At 41.9% G+C, this 26910-nt stretch overlaps 1 protein-coding gene across 19 annotated transcripts in view; it reads right to left on the reverse strand.

Moving 5' to 3' along the window:
• UNC13B (unc-13 homolog B) overlaps positions 1-26910 on the reverse strand; it is a 229945-nt gene that overhangs the window by 45917 nt on the left and 157118 nt on the right. For all 19 annotated transcript variants that reach the window (XM_069880894.1, XM_069880888.1, XM_069880889.1 and 16 more), the window contains 10 exons: positions 24929-25098; positions 22870-22985; positions 20966-21129; positions 18233-18383; positions 17158-17226; positions 13840-13929; positions 12270-12404; positions 11351-11484; positions 10323-10408; positions 1401-1527 (listed from right to left, as the gene is read on the reverse strand). In XM_069880894.1, coding sequence (XP_069736995.1) covers positions 1401-1527; positions 10323-10408; positions 11351-11484; positions 12270-12404; positions 13840-13929; positions 17158-17226; positions 18233-18383; positions 20966-21129; positions 22870-22985; positions 24929-25098 — 1242 coding nt within the window. The remainder of the gene's footprint in view (positions 1-1400; positions 1528-10322; positions 10409-11350; positions 11485-12269; positions 12405-13839; positions 13930-17157; positions 17227-18232; positions 18384-20965; positions 21130-22869; positions 22986-24928; positions 25099-26910) is intronic.

Consider the following 26910-nt stretch of genomic DNA (forward strand, 5'->3'; position numbering starts at 1 on the left):
TTTAGCAACGCCCACAGCCTAAGCCAAGCAATTATGCTGACTGCCTCAGGTCTTATTAGCATGCAGCTAGCACCAGGCTTGAGGGACTGTGTCAACCATAGGAAGGGAAGATAATTCAAAATGCCAAACTGGAAACACTACTCAAGCAAGATGGGGTTTTTTTTCAAGAGAGGCAAGTGTGAAGTGCTGCATTTAGACAGCAGTGAACAGTCATACAGGATGGCAAGAACAGCCAGGACACTGTTCAGTGTGCCTGGAGGGGAAGAGCAGCCAGGACACTATTGAGGGTGCCTGCAGGCTGGCATGTGGCCCACTGGAAGCATCACTACTCAACAAAACGATTGAAGAAAAAAACCCCAAACAAAAGAGGCTGCTAACATCCCAGCATGCAAAAGCAGCAGCACTGTCTACGAGGCAATGAAAGGCAAGGTCTAGATGAAATGCCATTATTTAAGCCTTGGTGTTATATGCTCAGGTGCAGAGCAGCTGGAAAGAGGCAAGTAAATCTTATCTGCAAGGAAAGCTGGGAACAAATGGGAACTAGAAGAAAAGGACATGAGAAAAGCACAACAGTCGTGTAAAACAGCATCGATTTGCTCTCCATGCCCAGGCTGGCAGGACAGGATATAACAAACTCAAACTGAAGCAAGAAGGATTTTGGGGAGGAAAGAGGGGAGTGTGTAAAATGCCCAAAACCCAGTGGAGGTGTAACAGTGAAGTATAGGGGGAAAAAGCTGCTTAAATGAGATGTGTAGCCTCTGAAAACCAGTTAAACATTGGTCAGGAACCCACTCTTGTCTTACGCAAAGCCTGGGATTCTAGCTACAGTATTCTCTGCAGGTTGCTCAGACAAGTTTTGGGACTCATAAACCTTCTTCAGGTCTGAAATCTACTGCTGCTCTTTAAAGTTAAACAGAAGTTAAAAAAATTGCTTAGAGCTCAAGTGACATCTTATCTGATGTTTCCAACTAAATCACCTAGTCTTACAACAAGAAGGCGGCACTATCTTTACTTATAAATTCTTCTGTGTGTATATAGATATATATGATATTCATGCACACACATACAGACAGACATACAGTACAGACAGGTAAAGCTGTATCTATTAACACAAGAATGTGAGCATACATTCAAAAGCCTGCGGCAGGCACAAAGTGGCTTAAACACTGTCAATGCCATTGCTAAAGCTTTTGAGATCTCACTGTACAATAAGGGACTGAAGTGCATCAGGGACAGTGGCACAGAAGTTTGTCCCCCTCACCAGAAGGACAAACACACATCTAATCACAGAAAATCAGGAGTATCATGGAGACAGCCACAGGAGAATCAAATGACTACCCTCAAGGTAACACAAGGAAATCCATGTTGGGAATTTACAACAAGAGACATAATGCACTCACGCTGGATATTCAGGCACTTTTCCCTTGAAGGCAGGCAGATCACGAACATATTCATTGTACAGCCACTTCACTTTGAAGTGTAAATTCATATAGTCTGCACTTTTACACAGTCTGTGTTTCTCGTGCTCTGTAAATAAGCAAAAAAAAAGCAGTTAGGTCTGAATTTACCTCTGTCATTCCATCAGGCACAGGAGGGTCTTATAAAGCATGTCCACAGTATGCAATGGTTTTGAGGATGAAGCACCTATAAAGCCACAAAATCTTCATGATGCAGGATTTTGGCAACAGGCAGGTATTCTTAGTGTTTGACTGTCAGGGCTCTGGAGTTTATTTCTGTAGCTCAAATTAATGCTTCCATTTGTTAAAGACTTATTGGTTGTCATATCAATAAAAATTGAGCAATCGCGTATGGCCTTTCCATTTAACATATGACAGTCCAGATTTCATCTTTGCAGGAAACAAATCAAGGACAGTAAATCTGCTCATTCTTGGATATAAACAAAGGAAATACCAGTGTTACACTATGTGCCCTAGAAGACAAGAGTAGAAAGAATGCATGTGACTCACAAGCAAGTTCAAATGAGCTACACAGGAGCTGAGGTCTTCCTTGATTCCTTGGAGGAATTTGGAGAAATTCATAACACTTCTCCTTCAGAAGGCAGCTGTTCTCTTATTTGAATTGCCTTCTCAGCAGTCCACTGAAGCAATCCATGGATATCTAGCTGTTACTGAGCCTCCTTCTCCTCCTGCCAGGTTTCATCATGTTTTTATACCCAGGCTATGTCAGGACAATGCAGTTCCTCCCTATATAACACACTTACCTCCACAACACGACCCTTCCCACACAGCTGTGCTGCTAAAGCACTCGCCATAACTCAGAACTATTCTTCTGCACAGATCATCTCCCTAGAACACTGCTCCTCCTTCTCTCACATGAGAAATGTATGCTCCATGCTCTCAAAGCCCTTCACAGCCTACATCCACACCATCTTTCAGCAGTTCACTACCACCTCTGGTCAGCCCACAATCCCTGGGTTTTTTTAAGCTATGTGTTAACTTCTCCCAAAAGTATCTCAACACTTTCTCCCAAGCCACCTCTCGTGTTAACACAGGCAACTCCTTCTACTGTACTGCTTTTCTCCAAAGTCCTCCTTGAGAAGGATAGAATTAATTCCTTTTCCTTGATACTAAAAGCACTCAGCAGTGGGCTCTGCCTACATTGTGATCCTGAATGATCATCTGACCAATTCTGCGCCACTGCTCCCTAGTGCCACCTGTCCATATTCACCTCGCTCTTCCGCCAAGCTTCAACAGCATAAATGCACTTTCTTTGTCCATGCTAGCACCACAACAAGCTGCTAGTCCATGATTACACTCTGAGATATGAGACTAAAACATCCACCATCAAGACTGAGATACTGTTTTCCCTACAAAATTTGACTTAAGACTCATCTTCCCACATTTTACATGTTTATCTTATTACTGATGTGACTCTTCAAGTGCATCGCTGCTGATGTGTAGACAGGATTTATCTATGTTAAATGGTGGAAGGCTTTCTCTTAACCTTAAGGCCCTTAGGGGAGGGCTTCGGTACAAGTATCCAGTTAACTGGATAAATATATGCACACATGAGCAATACATTCTACAGATATTCATCAGCAAAAGGTAGGTCTTTATGAGGTAAAATGCCCCAGTTTTCTAATCAGTTACCTAACAACCTTATCTTAAAAAATCATCATCAATTTTCCTATAAATGTGAATTCTTGCAACTATTTCAAAACATTAAGAAACTTCATCTCTCACGAAGCTTCAACAGCATACAAAAGAAGAAAAGCCAAATAAATTATGAATTTTCCAACTGAAAACACAAAAAACAAAGAACTAGTCATGCATAATTATTCCATAAGACTTGTCAACTCTCAAGCAGTGCAATACTCCAGTGAGTTGTTTGACATCCTCTGTAACAGTGTAATATAGATTTCTTTCTAATTCACATGTAGCAGACACACATAGATACCATCTCAAAAAACAGAACTCAACCATTGTTTTAAAGAAATTAAAATGCCCAATATCTGAGATAAATAGTCCTAGGGATGACAATTCAATGGATCCATTACTCTCCACAGTGAATTTCTTTAATACAAGCCAAAGAAAGATACTCCTATTTTACATTAATAAATCTGGTATCTTTCTTCAGCACAAAGGAAGTACATGTATTCTCATTGTCTGAAATGTTGAGCTCTCTCAAGAACAACTGCAAAGGAAAATGCAAAGTTCTCTCGGCAGATCTAAAACTGGAAACCAACACAGCAATAATCATGCCTGGTTAGCATCCTGTGAGAGTGAGGAAATCAATGGACAATTATAACTTCATTAACTTTGATATGTGCTGCCACCCAGGTGGTGCTCTTGCATGGGGAAAGCGCCGTTCCTGCAGAGGGAAGGTCTGACTTCAAAAAGGACGCCAATCAGATTTATTTCCTTATAATTATGCAGCACACTAGAAGCAAGGAATTCAAGACTTTTCTGGGGTTTTTAGGACATTTAAAACACTAAGTGCAGAAGAGGAACACACAAAGCAGCCACAGAAGCATAAGTCCAAGGACTGCTACTAGGACTACTGAGCCATCTAAGTAGTACAAGAGAGGCTTGACACCAAGGCGATAAAGGTACAAGAAAGTAAAAGAAAGAAGGAGAGATCTTACCACCATAAAAGAGAACTTTACGTATGCGAAAGAAAGGCGGGGCTTGTGACAGAGGAAAAAACAAAAGTGAACTACAACAGCTCAAACATGCTGGAGGACAAAGAAAGCCAACCATTCCCAACAGCTTATAATATATGCCTTCTTCACTTCACTGGAACCTGCACAGTTCTGATCAGCTGCCGTCTTGGTAAAGGGAAACATTTAAGAGCATTTGAAAGTGACATGGAAATGCATTGACCAGAGTTATACTTTGAAAACTTATTTCAGGAAAAGTAAAGTGAAGAGCATGGGAGCCATCAGCCTTAGCACATTTCCATTCGGCTTTATAACCCGCTGGCTTTTAAAGAGCCTAGCAGCAGCAAAAGTGGAACTCTGCACAGATATTCTGCAGCAACTGCTGTGTTTTATCCTGAAAAGACCATGGAGTTCTGTAAGTCTCTCACTTTTCCTCATCAGATTTCGTCTGGAAACAGTCTCCTCCGGAGAAGAGCTTTTAGGGTTACCAAGGCCATATATTTAAGGCATTAATAGGGAATTGCTTCATAACAGCACACTTTGTACAGTCACGTCCAGTGCTATTTTTCTGGAAGAGAACAGGACTTTCACCATATCCTTAATCTATGGATTTTTTTCCTTGATCGTCAGTCTACTATCTGTGGGTGAATTTCTAGCAAATAGTGCTGAATTTGGCAAAGAAACTCTAATAGGTACAAAGGCTGTTGAATTGTTAACACTTCAGACAGCTGGCATCTGTGTGTGCATCTGATCCCCCTCCCCATATTAGAAGTGAGAATGTAGCAGAATGATTTATTTCAATCCTGCTCGCCAAGTCCACTCAATCTCCCTTCCATTAGAGACGCTTCCAATTTACAACTCTCCTAATGCTGATGCAACCAAAATAAGATGAACCACAGTTGTCAAGGATTACATTGATTTTCTATTACTGCCTTTTAATGTCTTCCTAGGAAAGGAAGAGCAGAAGCCCTCTGTGTGGAGAGTTTGTGCTTTCTGGGTCATGAAGTTTTCACAGAGGACAGCAAGAACCCTAGTAACTCCAGTTAGCAGTGGGCTCATGAGGAGGTTATCCAGCTGCTGAGCACTGGCCAGCATCCCAGAGGTGGAGCTAACTGTATGACTTGGAAAAATTATCCTCTACACTACAGTGACTCCAGAGTAGCACGATCCTGCCACCCAAGTGAGCGCCACACGACATGTCTATCCACTCTGATTTACTCCAGGGCTGATTTGGAACAATGGATACTTCTCAATGCCTAGTCCTGTACTGTTTTCACCAGCAAGGAGGGAAGGGACAGATGCGTTGTTCACAGTGCCCTGAGCTGTCACTACTTTGGGACAGAGAGAAAACAAAACAAGTGGGGTAGATCCTGGAACTTCTGAGTCTCCTTAGGGGAGACGAAGGCAAAAAAATAGGTCTGGAGGGCACCTGCTTTCTAGCAGACAAACATACTCCTGCCATGATTACTGCTGCCAGCTGCTGAACCTATTTTAAATAGAAAATGAGTGTTTAATTTTTATGACTTGAACATTTTACACATTAGCAATCTAACTCCTCATAAGTTGCCAAAAGGAGACATATGCTGGCTAGTAAGGCTACTGGTTCTGAAGACCCTAAACACTGTATCTAGGGATAAATTAGTATTTACACATTGCCCTGCACAGGCTGTAAGCTCCAGCTGGGAGAGGCACCGTTAGCTGCCACCCGTGGGGTAAAAAGAAAACAACCCACACAGCCAGACACTGCTCTCCATCTTGGAGAAACTGTCTCCCACCTGAGCCTCCAAGCTCTCTTCCAAACTGCATAACAGAGAGCAACACAGAAGCATCTGAGTGGAAGGAGGGAGGGGGCATTTTCACACAGCCTGGTCTGCACTCTGTCTACACTAAAGTCACTGCATGGTCTTTAGCCTAGAAAAAAAACCTCACTCCCATTGCAGAGTAAAATGGCCAGAGACCCTCCATTCTCACCCTAGCCAGGAGGGAAAGAATGGAGCCACACACAAACTAGGGCTCTTACCTCACAAGTTACTCTCCATCAGATGTTATCTGCAGCTCAGTTCCTGGAACCCAGCAAAGGGGTTCTCACCCAGAACTGCTCAGCAGATCAGGTACCATCAAAAAACAACTGGAGTGATCTGTCAGAGCAGGACTCTCCTAAGCAGTACATACCCTCCGCTTCTGCAGCAGCAGTAAGGTCTTCTGCATCTACTTTGTGGATCTACTCATCACTGGCATAAAACTACAGAACACTAAAGCTAATATTTGCAACTACATCCAAAGTGCTAAAGCTACAAGTAGCACATGAAACTCTTTGCCTGTTTACAACTAAGTAGCATGGACTTACCACTTGATGAGGTGAATGAGCTCCTGTTATCTAGAACTTAGGAACAGAACATAATGGAAAATAGCATCAAGAAAGTTAGGGGCAAGTGTTATATTCTGGGTTTTTGTGCATGCACCTCCACAAAAAAAAGTTCAGCTTTTGTTGCAGAGAGCTTAAAATGCATACAAATCTTGGAGTACACCAGAAACATATTCAGGGATTACTCCACAAAATGGCAAAAACAGGAATATGAAACTCTTTGTGTATTTAAACTGGCAGATAAATTAGCAACTAAAGCTCAGAAATGACAGAACCAAGAGCTGAGGACAGCAAGTGTAATCAGCATCCTCCACGTCACTTAATCTGTTTCCTTTAATCCCTTTTTCCTTCTCACTTGAAAAAAAATGCAGTGACCTAATCCAATCCAGTATTTAAACTACAAGTAGTAACACCTGTAATTGAATTATTGTAGAGCTTGTTATAAAGGTTATCTTCATAAGTTTCTGGAGAGCAAAGCATTGAGGTATCACCCTTGTCTCAAACAGAATTTCTTAAAATTGAAGGGATTTCTTAAATACATATTTTGAAGAGACACACACCAACACACACTCTATCACTGTTCAATTCGCCTGCAGGACTTGCACAGCTGGAGTACAAATACATGTTCCATGCAGTTTTTCAGCTTTCGTTCTAAACGCAAACTCTCCCTGGGTTTGAAGAGGGATCCTCTTCCAGCAAGTGTTTACTATGCACTGGTGAACTTACGGTTGCAAACATTATGCCAGTCCTTGTTTTGAGAGGCTCACAAGTGACCATAAGGTTGTCAAGAAAAGCTAAAATAAGCTCAGATTCACCAAGGAGGGCAAAGTAGTCAAAGGCAACATGGTATGAAATGTAAACAGAGGAAACCTGGGCGGCAAAGTCAGCTTCAGCACTGGTGATCAAATAAAGCCATGCAAAAGATGGAAAAAAAAAAAGTCATCTCCCTTTGACAGACAAATTCACACATGCCATCAGTAATCTTTTTGCAGCTGCACTTGAATGCAACAGCGAAAGGGAATCTCAGGCAAGTCTGCAACTAGACCTGGAGAGATCCAATTATCATGACTCCTAACAGATGAGGAAGATACACCACTTTGAGAACACAGAAAAGCAAATTGCATTATAAATTCCTGAAAGTGTAAATAAGAACAAAATGGAAAGGGGAGCCAAAATAGTTTCAGGAGCAAACAGTTTCTAGGGAAAGCGAACTTCAAGTTTTCACAGTTGCTTTATCTCTAACGCATGAGCAAGTCGTGATAGTCACTATAAAAGGGACTCCTTGACACAGTTAGTAGGTCTTTAGTTCTTCTTCCCAGCATCTGTTCTTGCATCAACACGACCTCAGAAGACAAAGGAACTGTGGGGTACAAGCGTACATAAAAGGTTCCTAACACAGAAGTGAGAACATTTCGTCCAGACGTGCAACTTGCTGAATTCAGGCCTAGAGCTGGCAATGGTGTTCCCCCTGGAGCAGTCTCTACCCTTATTGCATTGACAGAGACTAAGCACTAGACTGAGTCAACCTTCTTCATCTAAAGACCAACCCACAGACTTTTCCCAAAGAACAAAATGCAGGAAATTCTCTAAGGTGGCAGTAGCTTTTTCTAGCAGTCCAAAGTAATATCCTAAGAGTCTGCCACTCCTGTAAGCAAGCTTAGCTCAAACTGGGGACTATCATATCACAGAGTAATAGAACAGTTTGGGTTGGAAGAGTGCTTAGAGATCACCCAGTTCCAACTCTCCTGCCATAGGCAGGGACACATTCCATTCGACCAGGCTGCTCAAAGCCCCAACCAACCTGACCTTGAACATCTCCAGGGATGAGGTATCCACCACTTCTCTGGGCAATCTATTCCAGTACCTCACCATCCTCACAGGAAAAAAATTCTGTCTGAGATCTAATCCAAATATCCCTTGCTCTAGCGTAACACCATTACCCTCATTCTATCCCTTCACTCCCTGATAAAGAGCTCCTTCACAGCTCTCCTCTAAGTCCCCTTTAAGTACTAAGGTCTCCTTGCAGACTCCTCTTCTCCAGGCTCAACACTCCCAGCTCTCTCAGCCTGTCTTCGTATGGGAGGTGCTCCAGCCCTCAAGATCATCTTCATGGCCTCCTCTGAGCCCACTCTAACAGATCCATGTCCTTCTTGTGCTGAGGACTCCAGAACTGAACACAGTGCTCTGGGTGAGTACAAATGGATTAATCATAATTTTGTGAGTGACCAAAAGCAGTAACTTGACTTGGCTTTGGAAAATAAATACAGCTGACATGCCACAGGCAGCACTGGCACTTCTATTTTATCATAGCATCGCCTTGTAGATGATCATAAAGCTTGATCCTGCAAAATACTGTGAAAAAAATCCTGCCACTGCAGCTGCAGAGCCAGTGGAAGCTGGATGCTCTCTGAACTAAGTAAGATGCTGATTACAATGTGCAAATAAATTCATAGAACTAAACCCAAGTTCATAAACTGTAATCAATCAATCAGAAGAATACTGCACATTGCAGAATTCCTTTCTGGGACTTTTCTGGGCTCTGCATGCCCATCTCATTTTCAGAAACAGTAAAATTCCTCCTTTACAAGGAGTCTGATGGAACTATGCAAAGGCTATTTCAAAAGGAAGACGTCTGCAGCAAGATTTGTTTTAACGTCACATTTCTGCAAATGGCTTAGACCTTCTACACTGTAACATCCACAAACTACAGCCATGGCACAAACCACAGTTCACCTACTTCTCCAGCCCTTTCCATCACTGTATATTGCAGAAAGAAGCTACGGCTGACCTAAGCCATCTTATCCTCAGGCCAAAGTGAACTTCTGATTTCAGACCAGCTGGGACGACAATAAACAGCTTGCAACACCGCCTGACAGGTCTAGAGCTCACACATATCTCAGCCCTCATTCCCACCCATAAAGCAGCTGTCCACAAGCAAATCACTAGAAATCCCTGTTCCAGACAGCAGTGCTAATGATGTGCTTAAGCCTCATTTACACCAAATGGATGGAGAAGAGGATGTCAACAGCAAGTCATAGAATCATAGAATAGTTAGGGTTGGAAGGGATCTTAAAATCATCTAGTCCCAAACCCCCTGCCATGGGCAGGAACTCTCCATTAGATCAGGTTACCCAAGGCCCCATCCAACCTGGCCTTAAAACACCTCCAGGGATGGGGCATTCACAACTTCCCTGGGCAACCTGTGCCAGTCAGCTGATAGTGGTGTCCGAAAAGTCAGATTTCTTACCAAGCATGCAAACCTGCCAAGCTGAGACACTTGTACATTGAGTTGTAGAAGTCTAAGCACTCAGTGGCATTTCCACAAACCAAGTACAACTGACTGGAGCCTTTGCACTCAATTTATTACAAAAAGTTACATGGAAAATTCATGCCAAGTACTTCCCTCTATAAATGACTGGTTAGAGATTACATGAAGTCACAGATGATTTTATCATGCATGTACTCTCCACACACGCTCACCGAACAGGAAGGGTCTGCCTTTGGAGTGTTTCTGACGTTGCCATGCCAAGCTGGCAGATCTGATAACAGGGCCTGATTAATGCTGTCCTCCTCCCTGGTGCAGACGTCCAGGATGTTCTCTATCAGATATTCTGGGTCCTTTATTCTCTAATTAGTACAGGTCCCTTATGTGTAGGACAGACTTTATCGACATACACTTTATCAGATTCTCTTTGTGCTTTGTTTTTCAATTAGCCCAAAGTTTACTATTTCATTTGATTTACTATTAACAAACGTTAGTCCATTCTGCTGATTGCTTACCAAAATGTTTAGTAACATACACACTTTCACAACAGCAGCAGAGAGGAACTGTCTTACCTTCCATGGCATATTTCATATCCTGGGCAAAAAGACTCCACATCACCTCTGCGCTGATCTTCCCAACAGCAAGCTCTTGAGGAAATCTGAGGGGACATTTGGGAAAGGTTTTGGCATGTATCAGAGCAACTGTTCTTCTTTATTCAGTTCTGAGCTATACTACAAGCTGAAAAGCTCAACATCACAGACATTTCCTTCATTCTAGATAAATTAACAGGTGGAAATTGGAGACATTGAACTGGACTCTGCAACACAGATTAAATAGACTGAAAACAATACTGCTGTTGAGACTGTTTTTAACTCAAAAATGAAACCCCTGGATGTCTCTCCTAGAAGGGGAATGTAATCTCAATGCCCTTGCACCTTTCCCCCTTCCTTGTTCATATTTCTTTTCAGGTTTTCTTTTTTTCCCAAGGGTTACTCTGCTGACGTGTAAACACTAATCAGGTGTCCCTGCCACGTTAAATTGATGATCATTAGGGCATAATCCAATTCTTTGTGTGTAATTCCTTCTCAGACATCTCCCTCTTTCGTGCCCTGTGGTACTCTTGGAGGCTTATCCACCAGTTAAACAGACTAGTTTTGAGTTTCCTTTGAATGCTGTGCTAACCCAGCCCAACCCATTGCACTCTCCCTGTGCTGCACTGAACACTATATTTCTAAATCACAATGTAAGGTGTGGTCACCATGGCACCAGTGTGCAGTTATGTGCATCCCAGAACTGCTCAACATCAGAAAAAAAATAAAAGAACTCTCACCCCATTTTCAGGTGCCTCCCTGAGTTCAGCATAGTAATAATCAGGGTGTTTGTGCTCGAACGCCATCGTAACTGAACCTTTTGAAACTCTTCCATCTCAATCAAAAAGAGTTATTTATATAGACAGAGACAGATAAGACAGAAAGACAGACAGACAAGATAAGTACATCTATAAATACACAAGTGACAGAAGAGATAGAAAGCAGTTTAACAAATAAAGCAAAGCACACAGAGACTAGCATTAGTCATTCAGGACACAGATGATTCTTACTGATTCAGGACTGGGGTATAAGAATTCTTGTCCTCTTCTATAATGGAAACAATCAAAGTGATGAGCTTGGGCCAGAAATCCAGGTTTCTAATGCTGGGGCCTTGCTCCTCAGGAGGAAGGTCCTGATTTTTGTTCTGGGAAGGAAGTCATAGGAAAATCATTGTAAATTTAAAGAGGAAAGAAAAAGCTGACAAATGCAGATAACTGTACAAACTCCAAGCACTAATAATCTGTATTCCCTTTCTTCTGAAGAATTTAAAATTAACTGTGTGCTGGCAACTTGCAGGATCTAATGCAAAACACAGTAATATGCCAAATCATGTTGCTCACTGGTGGCATCAAAGCCAAATAATCCCCATTTTGTCATTGACCATGTCAAAAGCAGGTCAGGTTCCAGGAGACCTGCTGAGACATCACTTGCTCTAAGCTTGTTCCAAATACTTGTGGTTTTAGGCACCTGGGTTGATGACTATATTCATGTTGACACATTGTGTGTGCATTACTGCAGAGCAACCTGTAATGCTCCCACAGATTTGGAAATGGTTTGTGTCTAGAGGTACCTCCTAAGCCTAGTGCAAGCCACTGGATGCCAGAAAACAAGATAAAATTTCACTGCCTGTGATTTATCTATGTGAAAGACATATGCTCTAATTGGCTTTTGCTCACTCAAAGCTGCATCAGACCTTCCCTTCACAAACAACCACTCATGAAATAAAATTGCTGAGGCCAGCAAAACGAATCATAATTAGTTAGTGTAAAACAATTATCATCCTCCACTTACTAATTAGTGCTCATTAATTGATTACAAGATAACAAGACCTAATTTTCTTAGTGTTGGCTTTTAAATTCAATTAGAATTGTTGTTATTATTTCAAGAAAATCAGAAACTTAGATTTCTGCCCACTTATCAGCCACTCACAGGATCTGTCTGGTACTCGCGACTGTACAGCTCATGGCAATTGTTGAATATATACTCATAGGTGGAGTTGAGGCAAGCTTTTACACAATCCTTCACTACCTGGCTTGCTCGGGGTGGACTCTGCAGCTCTTGGACCTGGCAAGGAGACAATACGGAGTCAAACAAAGCACTGTTTGTAGCTCTAACAGGGACAGAACAAATCACTGGAGTTTGGGAACTACCTAGGAGTTGGTGGATCTGCTTTCAGTAACTTGAGATATCATTGACCTGAAACAACAAACAGGTTGCTCTCCCCAGGCATAAAATGGCAGTGACAACTCTTACGTCCCCGCAGGATTATTTAGAGCACAAATGAGACTTTGAAGTTCCAAGGAAGATTCTTCAGAATAAATAAATCATGTGGCTTGATATGTGAATAATCTGAACCAAGCATACACAATTTCTGCTTAATTTACAGGATTTGGCTATGAAGGCAGCAAGCAATCTTCAGACACTGGAAGAACGTGCAACAGACCAGTGAAGCACATTACATCTGATCTGGAAAGTCTTGCTGAAGACCAAACATTCATATGCCTTACAATACAATAAGGACATCTTTCTTCACAGGCTTTACTAATTTTTAAAGCACACCAGAATCCTCAGGGACATGCCAACCAATATGCCTTCTCCTTCTGCAATGATAACTCTTTTGTCATTTCAGTTTCATGCTGCTCTATATAAACATAGCAGGGTTACTGAGCTCATATGCAGGCATCACCCTGCAAATAGAACTATAACCTGAGACAATTACGATACTGTCACTACTTCTAAGCTTTTCAGAGCATACAGCAAAATTTCAGTGCAGACATACTGTCTGACTGAACATGTACGTTCAAAATAACATCCTAAAAATCATTATCCTAGAGTTTAAAAGTAAATTTTTAAGCACTTCCTGAAACAGTTCAAATTAAAGACTTGCTTTGTTTTTCGATAAAATAAAAAATACTGAGCTACATGTGCTAACCTGCAACAGTATTTTTCAAAAAGTTCAGAAACAAAAACCAGGAATTAACAAAAATCTCATTACGCACTGCTAGAACAATAAACTTAACTACAGAACCAGCGCATTAGCATTCCTAATAACTCTCTTGGATTTCTACTGAGAGATTCTATCTCATTTCAGTATCTTATCCTCCAAGAAGCAAATTTAAAAATCCTTGCACTATAAAAGATGGTGAAGAGATAGTAGTGACTGATAAACGTCCTGGGCAGTTTTATAGCGAAATCTTCCTAATGCTGCTAACAAAAGCAGACTATCTTCCTGAAACGAGACAATTTTCTTTTTTCCTATTTTTTTAAATTATTTTGTGCCATATTTATGATGGAAGAACCGCAGGAGAAAAAAACAACTTTCATCTTCATGATGCACAGTGAAGACAAAATGTGCATGTTTACTACACAGTCAGCACATGATTTTCATCTTACTTAAGAGTCAACAGCACAACGTCATGAAACAATTGTTGAAAACAGGAAACCAACTCCTGGGGCAAAATCTGCAGAGCGCCTGTTCCCACGCCACCCATAACACTACCTTCATCCTGAAAAAGGTGATGCTGGTCAGCAAATCCACTGTAGATTTCAGGTCCTGCAGCCGCTCACGGCTGCTGGCTGGGAAGTTATTCTGTCGACAAAAAAGGGAAATCCTGTTGGAAAGCACAGTTGGATCCATGCAAGGCTTCAAGCATGTGCTAAATAGGGAAAGTGTCTTGGAAACATTTCCTGCTCAAGAAGCTTGTACCAGTCAAAACAATGCTCAATAAATAAGGCCTTTTTGCTGCAGGAGCTTATCTGCTTGCTTAATTAAATAGCTTCTCATATGAATGTAAAGTTTGTGGATGCCAGGGAACTGACAGCCCTCTGCAGCAGGAGATATCTCCTTGGCTGCAGGAGCAGGCAGGGAGCAATGGCCTTGCCAGCAGTAGCCTTGGCATCGGGGTTTGAGGTTGCTCGTGCGGGCCCTTTCCTTTCTGCTCTCATGACTTGGGTTTTGGCTTCTCTTCTGAGACACCAAGAGGTGTGTTATATTAGAAACCTTTCCAGAGAAATGAACCGCACTGAGAAGGGAAAATGAGCACTGTTCCTGTAAGAAGTCTCTGTAACCACTCAGTCCCTGTAAGATGCAATCTTCCAAGATAAGCAAGCATCCCTCAGTGCTTCCTTTGCTCTTATGTATTTATTTTACACACTCTGCACATGACCTCACTGTCCACAACCACAGCTTCTTCTTCTATAGTCTGGGTTTCACTGAAATTAGAAGTCTCATTGTCCCTTCCGGATATGACACATATGACTCTGTGTGTATATGTATGTATATATGCATGTAAATACACGGCCAGAGCACCTCCCATATGACGACAAGCTGAGAGACTTGGGGTTGTTCAGTCTAGAAAAAAGAAGGCTTCATGGAGACTAGGGAGGGAATCATTATCGGGGAGTACAGGGACAGCTTGAGGGGGAATGGTTTTATGCTGAAAGCGGGGAGATTTAGATCATACTAGAAATGTTCTCCTGTGAGTGTGGTGAGGCACTGGCACAGGTTCCCCAGGCAGGCAGTGGATACTCCATCCCTAGAGGTGTTCAAGACCAGGCTGGAAGAGGCTTTGAGCAACCTGATCCAGTGGAAAGTCTCCCTGCCCGTGACAAGGGGGTTGGAACTGGATGGGCCTTATTGTTCTTTCTGATCTAACCCACCCTAATGTTCTTTGATTCTACTACATGCAGCAAGCTTTGCTTCTTGCAAGAAACTCTTCCCTTTCTGACCTCAGGCACTATGCCCTTATGGGCTTACCTACATTCTCACTCTTTCCTTCTTGTGTCCTTTAACAATGTTCATGCTCCTCAGGCTGTTCTTACATGCTAGCTGATGTGATTGGTTTTGCTGCAAGTAAAACAGCAAAGATAACCTGCACTTGGACAGTCTCTTCGTATTTGCACATTCAAAAAGCATTAAAGACAAAGGTTGAAAGGGCAGAGAGGAACAAGTTTTCATTTACTAGCTGAGGACTTGCAGAAAAATAAGCTGTCTCTTGACACCGATTGAGTATTGCTGCAGTTCAGCTAACTGCTGCAAGCAATTTAGTGCTCTTTATTTGTAGATGCTCATTCATTTGTAGATGCTCATTCCTAGACAATCCTCCTTTTCAAGTGACACTGTCCACATATGGACTCCATGGCACTTCGGGAATTTACCAAAAGTAAAGAACTTCATGGGCCAAGGTTTAAACACAAAACATTGGATGAATGTTGGGGACTGAATGTTCTTGATTAGTAATAATAATAAGGAAAAGATAACTTCATCTATATTGAAATCCAACCTTCAAGCACGCATCTAGAATAACTGCACTTGCTTACAAAATACTTTACAAAAATAATTATTCTGAGGGTGACCTGGAGCTACTCTTGAGCAGGATTCACCTCTCCCTGCCTCACCTGCCACACAGCCCTAGAAAGAACACTGACGCGCAAATATGCACTTGACACTTTCTTTTTCACAAATCCACACTGCTGATTATTCATAGTTTTAAGTTGTTTTACAAACAGCTTAACTAAATTAGGGGAAAGGAGGGGCCTAATCCAGGTGATTTAGGTTGTAAATTGCCATCTCCTATACTGAAAGCTAGAAACTAACAACTTTTTCTTTTAGAACGTAACTTGCTCTTCAGGGGTCTTAAAATAATCAGTAAGAGCTGCCAAATTGCTTCAGTCATTTCTCCAAATATACTGCCCAATAGATAACGTATTATTTAAACTACACAAATCTTTCCTGGTCCTTTACATAAGATTTTACTTGTTTGTCCAAGGTCTTGTTGCATTAGCAAACGGAAAGCAACTTTTATTGAACACTAAGCAAACAACAAAAAAAAAAAGGCATCACCACCACAGCTTCCTGTTGCCAAGTGTTGATAGTTTTCCCTCTGCTACACAGTGGATTATTGGTGCTTTAGTTAGACCTTCACTTACTAGTAATGTAGTTTTAGAATAGCTTTTTACACAATATTCCTTTTATCTTCTTTTTCACCTTAACTCTTGTTCTTTTTGTTTTTCTTCCTAATGGACTGCTCCTCTTACTCCAGTTGTTTCCCTCCTCTATATGTTGTCCTGTGTTTAAAATAAATGCACTAACCAGAAGAAAATCTACTTTAAAATAAATAAATAAAAAATAAATAAATAAAGTAGAAGCTTACATTTTGCCATCTTTTTTTTCAATTAATCAGTCAGTAATTAAAATAATATAGCAAGGAACTAAAAATAAAAAGCCAAGTCACGTGGTAAGACTATGTCGACTCTTGAATAGCAAAGAAGGAAACTTAGAGAATTTAAGAAGCCTGATGGACTGATACTAACTTGGAAACTCATTTCTTCCCAACTGGCTGAAGGGACGGGGGATCTCAAACTGAGAGCACGTCTTATAGATCCCGAGTCAGGGACAGTAATTCGACCTAAAATAAGTAACAACATGGCTGAAGATCATCTAAAAGATTTCTTTCTTACTAGGGAGGGGCAAATCTATTTTCCCTTTGTACATAGTATCTCAAGTAGATTCTAAGAGTAATTCAAATTAATTAATTTAAACCAACTTGCATTTCTGGGAGACTATCAGAGATGAGTGGAGTTCACAATCCTTGAATTATTTTACAAGTCTTGAGGAAGTTATAATGGAAGAAAAAAACATTGTTTAAGTTTTATCCATGAGTAAAACAAAATGGTGTATTTGAGCAACAAGCTTGTCATAACAATTCCCCAAAACACAAACTACTCAAAAAAGTTAGAAGCATAAGAGATATCCAGATGGTGTGTTTCCCTTCTCCCTACCAGAATGCCCAAAAGGATTCTGTTTATTCCCACTCACCCTGTACATTGAGAGATCAATCCGAAGTGAATTGTGAAGCTGATCCAGAAGCTTCACAAATCGTTCTTTCTGTGGAGGAAAACACCAATAAACTTCACATATTATCACTGTTCAACTGATGTTCACAGTAAACAGCAGGATATCAGCAAATTGGTATCAGACCTCAAGAGAGTGGTATAAGCAATATGTATGTATGCTATTGTGCAAGTAGTATTTTCTTTCAATGCTTGTATTTACTTTCATACTATAATTATTTCTGAAGTCAGTGTAAATATTAGAATCGTCAGAAAACCACTCAATTATCACTCTGAAGCAGAGGCAGAACAAGAGCCCCTCTGATTTCTAATCTGCAATTTGCACCAAACACATTTAAGAGAAAATACTTATTCAGAGACAAATGAAGGAAAAGAAAGAAATGGGTGTAAGTTAGCGCAATGACACAGCTCCAAGATCTTATCTCTTAGCTCACATTCAAGTATTACAGGCTTCTCATGACTATCTTCTTAAGGTCAGGTCCCTCTACTGGATTCTGGTTTGGCATTGTGAACACCTCATTCAATTTATAAATTCTCAGTCTGAAGGGAAGCATAAGCTTTTCCAAATACTTTTCCAGCCTGCTCAACTCCCTCACATGTAATAGGAAAAACAATTTAATTATCAGGGAGATACACTATTTTCTTGTTGGATTTTGCTTTTTTTTTTGGTTTTTTTTTTAAGAAAGCAGTTGCTTTTTTTAAAAAATAAAGTTCTGAAATGATCAGATTGCAGGGTATATTTTATCAACAGCATCACCACAGAGTTTAGCATTACTTGCTCATTTCCACACCATCTGTGCTCCAGCATAATTTGAACATAAAGAATAAACATCACAATGCATTACACTGATTAATATCTAAAACGTGTGATGACGACAATAAAACCGTGCTCTTTGCCTAGTTTAGAAGAGCTCCACAGCTTCCAGCTCCTCACAGATTTACTGCTCCTTAAACAGCACAAGTTATTTATTGAAAGGCAAAAGCACTGTAGGCAAATTAAGGAAGTTCAATTGCAATATCACCAAACAACGCAAACATACCCCAAAATTGGAGGCTGCAAAGCGGTCCGAGGCAGACACATTTGTGGAGGCAGTTGTGTGCGCATAATAAGCATTGATATTGGCAAGTAAGGTGCTCATCACAGCTGGCACGCCTGGGCACATGTATTTAGAGGACAGACACGCAAAATGCCTGCAAAAGGACAGTTCTGTAAGTTATTCTGGTCTCCTATGTGTAGCACAACTTGACTCTATTCCTTTAATATCCACCTTAGCCTAGCTGGCACCATAGAATCATAGAATCATAGAATAACCAGGTTGGAAGAGACCCACCGGATCATCGAGTCCAACCGTTCCTATCAAACACTAAACCATGCCCCTCAGCACCTCGTCCACCCGTGCCTTAAACACCTCCAGGGAAGGCGACTCAACCACCTCCCTGGGCAGCCTGTTCCAGTGCCCAATGACCCTTTCCGTCAAAAATTTTTTCCTAATGTCCAGCCTAAACCTCCCCTGGCGGAGCTTGAGGCCATTCCCTCTTGTCCTGTCCCCCGTCACTTGGGAGAAGAGGCCAGCTCCCTCCTCTCCACAACCTCCTTTCAGGTAGTTATAGAGAGCAATGAGGTCTCCCCTCAGCCTCCTCTTCTCCAGGCTAAACAACCCCAGCTCTCTCAGCCATTCCTCAGAACAGGTGAAAGTTGTTTTCTCCCTTTCCACAGATCTAGAGCATTTCTTTTCAGAAAGATACCATCTAGACAACACATAAGCTGAAAACAAGAAGAATTCCTTCAGGACAGCCCTTTCAAGACCATAAAATAGCTTCTCTACCATTTGTTGCCAACAGCTTGTGACTTAGGTGATACCCTAGGTCCTGACATCAGTTCCTATAACCATGCCGGAAACAAAGAAATCTATATAATTTGCTGTCACTCGAGGCAGCCACAGGTTCTGAGGTGACAGGAGGCAGCAGCAACCAGAAGGCATTCAAGCACAGCAAAATCACAAGCTAGTATTTCTGTGCAGCACCGATATGTGATTCCTTAGGGCTAACCCTTCCAGACTGCAGGAAGCTTGCACAATCATTTGCATTTTCCCATTTAACTGCTCTCATTAAAGGCAAGAAATCCTCCTGCAGGAAATCTCAAAATTATGCCAGAAGCATCCGGGCTTGTGAAAAGATTAAACAATCAAAGAAAATATGTTAGACATAAGGGGGGAAAAAAGCCAGTGCTTAAGAGGTCTGATACTATGTGATGTGGGAAGCAAAGTTCCTTCCAAAAGAAGGTGAGCCATTTTTTCTTCACACAAGAATTCTGACTGAGCTCCCAAACTAAATTTGGGAACTATTTTCTAAATGTAGCTTTCTCCCTAAAGGACTCATCGCAGACATCAGCTGCTGTGCTAGTTAACCTACAAATGATTATAACCAAAAAAACCTCCAGTGAAAGAACTTCACAGGAATTCAGAAGCCAGTATTCCAAACAAACATGACACTGATGCCTGAACATTAACTTGCTTGTTACATGATACCTCTTTACCAACTGGTGATTTAGGCACTTGGTAAATAAAGACAAACACATAAAATGACTTTGCTTAGCTTGAAGAGGAGAAAGCATGAAAAGTGGAGATCAATGTCTTGACTACTTAGCAGGGAGGAGAGGGTTAGCAAGAAGACTGAGTCAGGCCAAAAAACTTTTAGAGGAAAGACTAAAAGATAAGCAGCAATATGCATAGTAACAGTACAGCAAATTCAAAGCAGGATTTTCCAATCTGGATTTCAACCAGGAATTTCTTCCCCAGAGTAGTAAAGCCTAAGGACAGGAGCCCAGAGAGGTGGTCAGTCTCCATCCTTGGAAATCTTTACAAAATGAAAGACGCCCCGCACAGTCTGATCCAACTTGCAAGTCAGCTCTGCTATCAGCATAGTCTAGACTTCTAGAAATACCTTCCAATTCTTTTCCACTTCGGCTTAAATCAAAAGCTGCTTACAAGGTGACAAAAGTACAGATCATAACTCATCCAAGGACCCAGATCCCAAAACTTTCAGTTTCTAACATGTAAAACTTCACTTCATATATTTAATATTACATTTGAAATAAGAAATGAACTAAGTATAGCACTACTAGTCTTTAAGAGGAAGAATGGCTAATCCCAAATCAAAGTACAAGCAGAGTAACAAGGAAAACACTTTGAAGATCATGACCTGCATTAGCCTAGCTCCAAATCAGACAAATCACTGGCTCCATTTCTCAAACTTCTTATAAATGCCCTCAGCAGCACCTGGGAAATCAGTGACTTCAAAGGACTGCATCAATTGCCACAACAGACATATAGGACAAACACTTTCCCAAAACCTCATCCATTACCACATCATCGGAAATCTTCACTGGAATCCGGTGGCATCTTTTTAACAGGAGAGTGCTCCAATAGAGATTTTAGAGTGTTTAAAGAGGAATGGCTCACCTATCAGTAATAAAATACGGTCATTTACACTATCGAAGTTTGTGTAATTCCTTACAATTAGTTCTAAAGTGCTTATAAAAACCGTTCAAGATGCTCGATTCCAGCGTTTTGTCACACATTAATTTGTACACTTTCAGAAAATCAGTGATTCAGAGAAAGGCAGCCTCTTCCTGCTCACAGGAAGCCCCATAAGGAGCAGCTGTAATTGCCAAGCCTTCCATTAACAACACATTTCATCTTCTAAATATTAATGGTCACATCAATTAGTTACACTGGTTATTTGCAACGAAGACCACACAAAAAGCATCTTACGTCATGGCCTGGTATATTGATTCAATGCCGTAACGCATTGCAAATTCATCCACAATCTCTTGAGCTGTCTCATCAAAATACACCTTCCAGGCATCATCTCCTTTGGCATCAGGAATCTTCACCACCCCATTCCCTTGCACATCTGTGAGATGGTGAAAGAGGTTCTGAAATATAAAACAGGAATTAAGTTAAATGTGAGGCTGCTGAAGCCTCCATGAAGAGTTTAGAACTGCTGAGAAGAGCACTAACAAAAAAATTCTTTGTTCTCCTCTCTCTTTCCCCCTACTCATTATGCATTTTTCTGCTTTTACCTTCTTTTCTTCCTGAGTGCTCCTCCCTGAATTTTTTGCATACACATCTACAACTGCACTCAGCAACACTGCAAATGATGCAGAGTGTAGTTTTTTCTGAAAACTACACAATTCTGTCCTTGGAATAAAACATCTTAACATTTTATTTAAATGAACTGACATAACAGCTCTGTATCACCTTTGTATTATAATTGTTATTATGCAGGAGAACGGTCCAAACAGAATTTTTTTTTTTCTGAAAAGGACATCCTTAAGATTACCCCTAAAAACTAAACATTGCATTATTATTCAATATAACCTTTCCCTTTATCTACCACTGCAATGGCTTTCAGCTATCCTTGCTGCATGGAAATTGCACATTCAGTGCAGTGGATTTCTCAGTAATCTTCAAATTCACATCACTTCCAGATTCATCAGCCTTTCAGACAGCTGGCTCCCTGTAGTAAGGAATGCAAAAGTCTAATGATCTCACTAGGAGCTAGAGGACTCTGCTTTACACTACTATTTTTCCTGATTAAAATATTCTAGCTGTAAATCATCTTCATTTTATGATACACAAATGAAAGGTGGTGATATTTAAAGAGAAAGGTATTTGCAAAAAAGAAGGGCAAGCGAGTAATCATGCATACCCAGAAGAAAAATCAAAAAACAGCTTACCAAACAGAAGCCATAATTGAATTTAAAAACAATATGTATTGAAGGACACAACACAGCCTACTAAAAGAAGCCTACTGATGTTTTCCTAAGCTTCATATTTGTCTCTTCCCTGGTAAGGCTAGAAGACACCCCAGGGCTCACCTAGCCAAGTGGCTGGATAAATACACATTCCCATGGCTGAACATTTCTCTCTGTGATATATCTGTCCTTTTCTAACCTGAATTTACTTAAATCTCACTGGACCTCACAATATGTTTGTATATCAGATGAAAGGGGTTCTGACTACTCTTCCTTACTCAGTGCAGAGAATAGAGACTGACTCTGCCAGCTACTCTGCGGGACAAGGTTTTCCTTTTAGTCATTCTCACAAGTCACCTTTGGAATTATCCCAGCTTCTGCAGCACTGCCTGACCAGCTTAGTCCACCCTGAAAGAGGTCAGCAGCCAGTAACCACAGCTTATCCTCTGCTCCCCAACACTTGTTCATAGCTATAAACCAGCACAGCACCAGAGAAGAATTTATAATACCAACACCCATACCACTCAGAGTCACTCGACTGATCAGCATTTACTCATAAAGCATTTTAGTGCCTTCTGTAAAGCACATGCTGAAAGAAATTTAGAGGCTTCTTTAAATGACACTCATGGAGGGCTCTCAGATGGGTCAATACGTGATCTCTGCCTGACAGCAGCAGAGCTGTGACAGTGGGATAGACTGAGACAGCCACCCTCAACGCAGAGGAAACAGCCTAAAGGCTCCCTAGCCTTCATGACAATTGCAGGCCTGAAGATTCAGCATATTTCCAGGCCTGTAGAGCAGGGAAAAGAAAGCTTATCTAGGGCAAGGAGGAACATCTGAATGAAACAAAGGTTAGAAAATTGCTTCTTCAATAGACAGAAAGCACGTGGTGATGACTGAGCTGAACCCGCTTCTTACCTCGTGAAGGCAAGTGTACTGAATATGATATGGCGCCACCTTCTCCTCGCCTTTGATCTCCACGCTGATTTGCAGACGAATAGCCCCAGACACCGCAGACTTATCTGTTCGCTTCTCTAGAAGGAAATATCATCACCAATTACATGCATTTTTCATGTTCAGAGCTCAGCCATCTTGAATTAACAACACTGGAAAAGAAGTCCCTGGAAGCTCAAGGTGAGCTTGTGATCAGAGTCACCATGGAAATAACTTTCTGACTCCTTTTTCTTAAAAAGCTTTGGAAGATTGACTGCAAGCCAGTCATTCTGACAGCAAATGTGTCATAGCGTCCCTGGTCTTGGACTTAGTCAGCTGAAACAGAGCCACCAAGGACAAATCCTTTTTCTTAGAACAGGGCTGGCTGGTGTGGAACGTGTTCCTGACTTCACCATAGTCCTGAAGTCCTGGGAATTGCTAGCTGTCTGCATCAAGAAGATTTTGGACCTCCTAGGTTTATTACTACGGCTGTCAACTCAGCACCATCTGGTTACTTGTCAGTACTTTCTAAAACATCCTATTTTGGTCACTTGGAAATACATCAACAACTTCCCAGCCCAGTATACTGCACATGCAGGTCTTATCATAGAGTCACAGAATCACAGAACAAGCAGGTTGGAAGATTCCCACCAGATCATTGAGTCCAACCATTCCTATCAAACACTAAACCATGCCCCTTAGCACCTCGTCCACCCGTGCCTTAAACACCTCCAGGGAAGGTGAATCAATCACTTCCCTGGGCAGCCTCTTCCAGTGCCCAATGACCCTTTCCATGAAATATTTTTTCCTAATGTCCAGCCTAAACCTCCCCTGGCAGAGCTTGAGGCCATTCCCTCTTCTCCTGTCCCCTGTCACTTGGAAGAAGAGGCCAGCACCCTCCTACCTGCAACCTCCTTTCAGATACTTGTAGAGAGCAATGAGGTCTCCCCTCAGCCTCCTCTTCTCCAGGCTAAACAGCCCTAGCACTCTCAGCCGCTCCTCATAAGGCCTGTTCTCCAGCCCCTTCACCAGCTTCGTTGCTCTTCTCTGGACTCGCTCCAGAGCCTCAACATCCTTCTTGTGGTGAGGGGCCCAGAACTGAACACGGGATTCAAGAAGAGGTCTCACCAGTGCCGAGTACAGAGGGAGAATAACCTCCCTGGACCTGCTGGTCACGCCATTTCTGATACAAGCCAAGATGCCATTGGCCTTCTTGGCCACCTGGGCCACTGCTGGCTCATGTTCAGTCACTGTCAACCAACACCCCCAGGTCCCTCTCGGCCAGGCAGCTTTCTAGACAGACTTCTCCTAGTCTGTAGCTGCACAGGGTTGTTGTGCCCCAAGTGCAGGACCCAGCATTTGGCCTTGTTAAACCTCATGCCATTGGACTCAGCCCAGCGGTCCAGCCTGTTCAGATCCCTTTGGAGCCTCCCTACCCTCCAGCAGATCGACACTTCCACCCAGCTCAGCGTCATCCGCAAACTTGCTAAGGGTGCACTCAATGCTTTCATCCAGGTCATTGATAAAGACATTGAACAGGGCTGGACCCAGCACTGAGCCCTGGGGGACGCCACTTGTCACTGGCCTCCACCTGGATTTAACTCCATTTCCCACCACTCTCTGGGCCCGGCCAGCCAACCAGTTTTCCACCCAGGAGAGCGTGTGCCTGTCCAGGCCAGAGGTGACAGTTTCCGAAGCAGAATGCTGTGAGACTGGTAGAATGCTTGTGCTTCCACAAATAAAAAAAATAAAAATTAAAAAAAAAGGACACAGGACCCATTGTACTTTCCAATGCTCGACAGGGATAACCCATCACCCTTCTGATATGTTATACCCCTCCTCTTAGTTTTAACCAGGATCAAAGCCTTGCAGCTACTCTGCAGCACCACCGTGCCTCCTGAAATCATGAGGGAGTTTCTGGTTTGGGGGGAAAGTGGAGGTGTTGTAGTTTTTTGATTTCTTGCAACATTCCTGAATACACCCAAACACTCTCAAACATTCCTGAACCAATATGTGACATTTTAAATCCAAAAGCCCTGCTCACCAAGATTGTACCACACATCCATTTCTCCACTCAGGGTACGGACTTCAATGATTGTCTGTCCTAGGAAATCATCAGACTCGCGTTTCAGTCTCTGCTTGACACGAGACTTGATGTCATCATCTTCATCCCACACTCGCACCTTGATCCGGTCAGAAGAATTATGGCACTCACTTCAAAAAAGACAAACAGAATGTTGAAGAGCACATAATGCAGCCAACATTTGTATGCTACATGCTTCACATTCCTCTTGACCCACTTGTCCAACAGTAGAGGGATGCACAAACAAAAGGTAAACAAATGCCTTTTTTCTTTAAAAGTGGAGCATCTGAGTGGAATTACACAACAACTTTTTGGTGCACTCTGAACGCCCCCCTGACACGATAGGTACTGCACTTCAGATGCACGTTGAAGGAGCGCCCTGCCCTGACCACAGCCACCAACTTCACATTCAATAAGTGACTGCAACTCTCCTGCTCACCCTCACTCAGCAGCAGCTCCTTGAACTTGAGAATTCTCTTCATTGTTGCTGCTTTGGCTGTGAAGCCCACTATAGCTTGGTGATGGCTAGCCTGCTAAGCTCAGCATATACACCCCAAAAATGTCCATGAGCTTCTCATTGTTTCCTGATAGCTCTCCTCATCAATGATCTTCTGTTAGTTGTAAGCATCACAGGCTACTGGTGTTCATGCACACACAATATCTCAGATAGCACGGTCATGGCCTATGACAAACACCCTTCATGATGTTTTCTAATGAAAGATAAAGAGCTCAGGTGGAGGTAGCTCTCTTAGTTTAAGACAGTCACAAAGCAGTAGTGTATAAATACACAATACATTATCATCACATGATATAAAGACTGCCTGTCCCTGGGAGGGAAGGGTGAGATACATAGTTATAACATTGCTATTTAATTACCAGAGTTAAGTCTGCCTATTATTGACAGCTCAGACTGATACTTTGTGCCCTAAGCAGGTCATTAAAGACATTCTGATTTTTTGAAAAAACAGCTTACTGTTTGCTGAACAGGCACCCTCAAGTCTAATGCACAGGCAGAATTTCCAGCCTCTCTCTCTTTTTAAGTGCTAAGATATCTTTTGTAGATATAAACAGGTTCCTGGATGTCAGAAGTGGGTAGAAGAACCTTATAATAGGAGCTCTGCTCATTTACAGGGCATGCAATACAATAAAGCAATTTGAATGCTCATATGAGACTGTGACAAGGGTGATTACTCACCATAACCACTACAAACGTCTGCCCTCAAGGAAATAAAACCTATGAAAACAGGCAACTTCTGCTGAAGGCCTGTTTTCCAGTCTTTTTAACTTTAACATCCTGCATCTGTTGCTAAGCAACAGGGAGAAGGAAGAAATGGGTCAGAAGAGATCTGCTAAGCCTGGTCAATACAATGTGGCAGTGACTGGTATTTGCATTCTCCCTACCAAGAAATCGTTTGGGTTCCTATTGTGATTCAGGATTGCTTAACAGACATCTATGCAGTTCCTACCAATTCCTCCAGCACAGAGGAACAGCTGGGAATTACATGGAGAAAGTCAGAGACAATTTCAGGTAGTTTTGATTACGCGCAGAGAGCATCACTGCTCCCTGCATTTGCTGTGCAATCAAAGCCATAATTAGAGTTCAGAAGAGAGAAGGTTCAAGTTTTATCTCCTTCCTTTATTCTCCCCTTCTTCTTCCTCTACTTCTAAGGATGTATCCCTTCAACAAAACCATGCAGTAAGCATTCACAAGCAGAGAACACTTGGACTGCTGCTTTGTAGCTCTTAAATTTATCCAAGTGCATTGCTGTATCTACCAGCATAAGCATGTGAAGGAAATCCTTTTGTTCCCAATGTGGTGTACTAATGTACATCCTGGCAGTACCATAGATGTTCAAGTGTTCAGGAGTGCATTGGTGCCTAAAAAACACAGACTGGCACACAGTGTTCTTCACAAAGCACCGCAAAGTTAGCTTCTGACTTCT

Source organism: Phaenicophaeus curvirostris, chromosome Z (genome assembly GCF_032191515.1).
Source record: "Phaenicophaeus curvirostris isolate KB17595 chromosome Z, BPBGC_Pcur_1.0, whole genome shotgun sequence".
In the NCBI taxonomy this organism is placed as follows: Eukaryota; Metazoa; Chordata; class Aves; order Cuculiformes; family Cuculidae; genus Phaenicophaeus; species Phaenicophaeus curvirostris.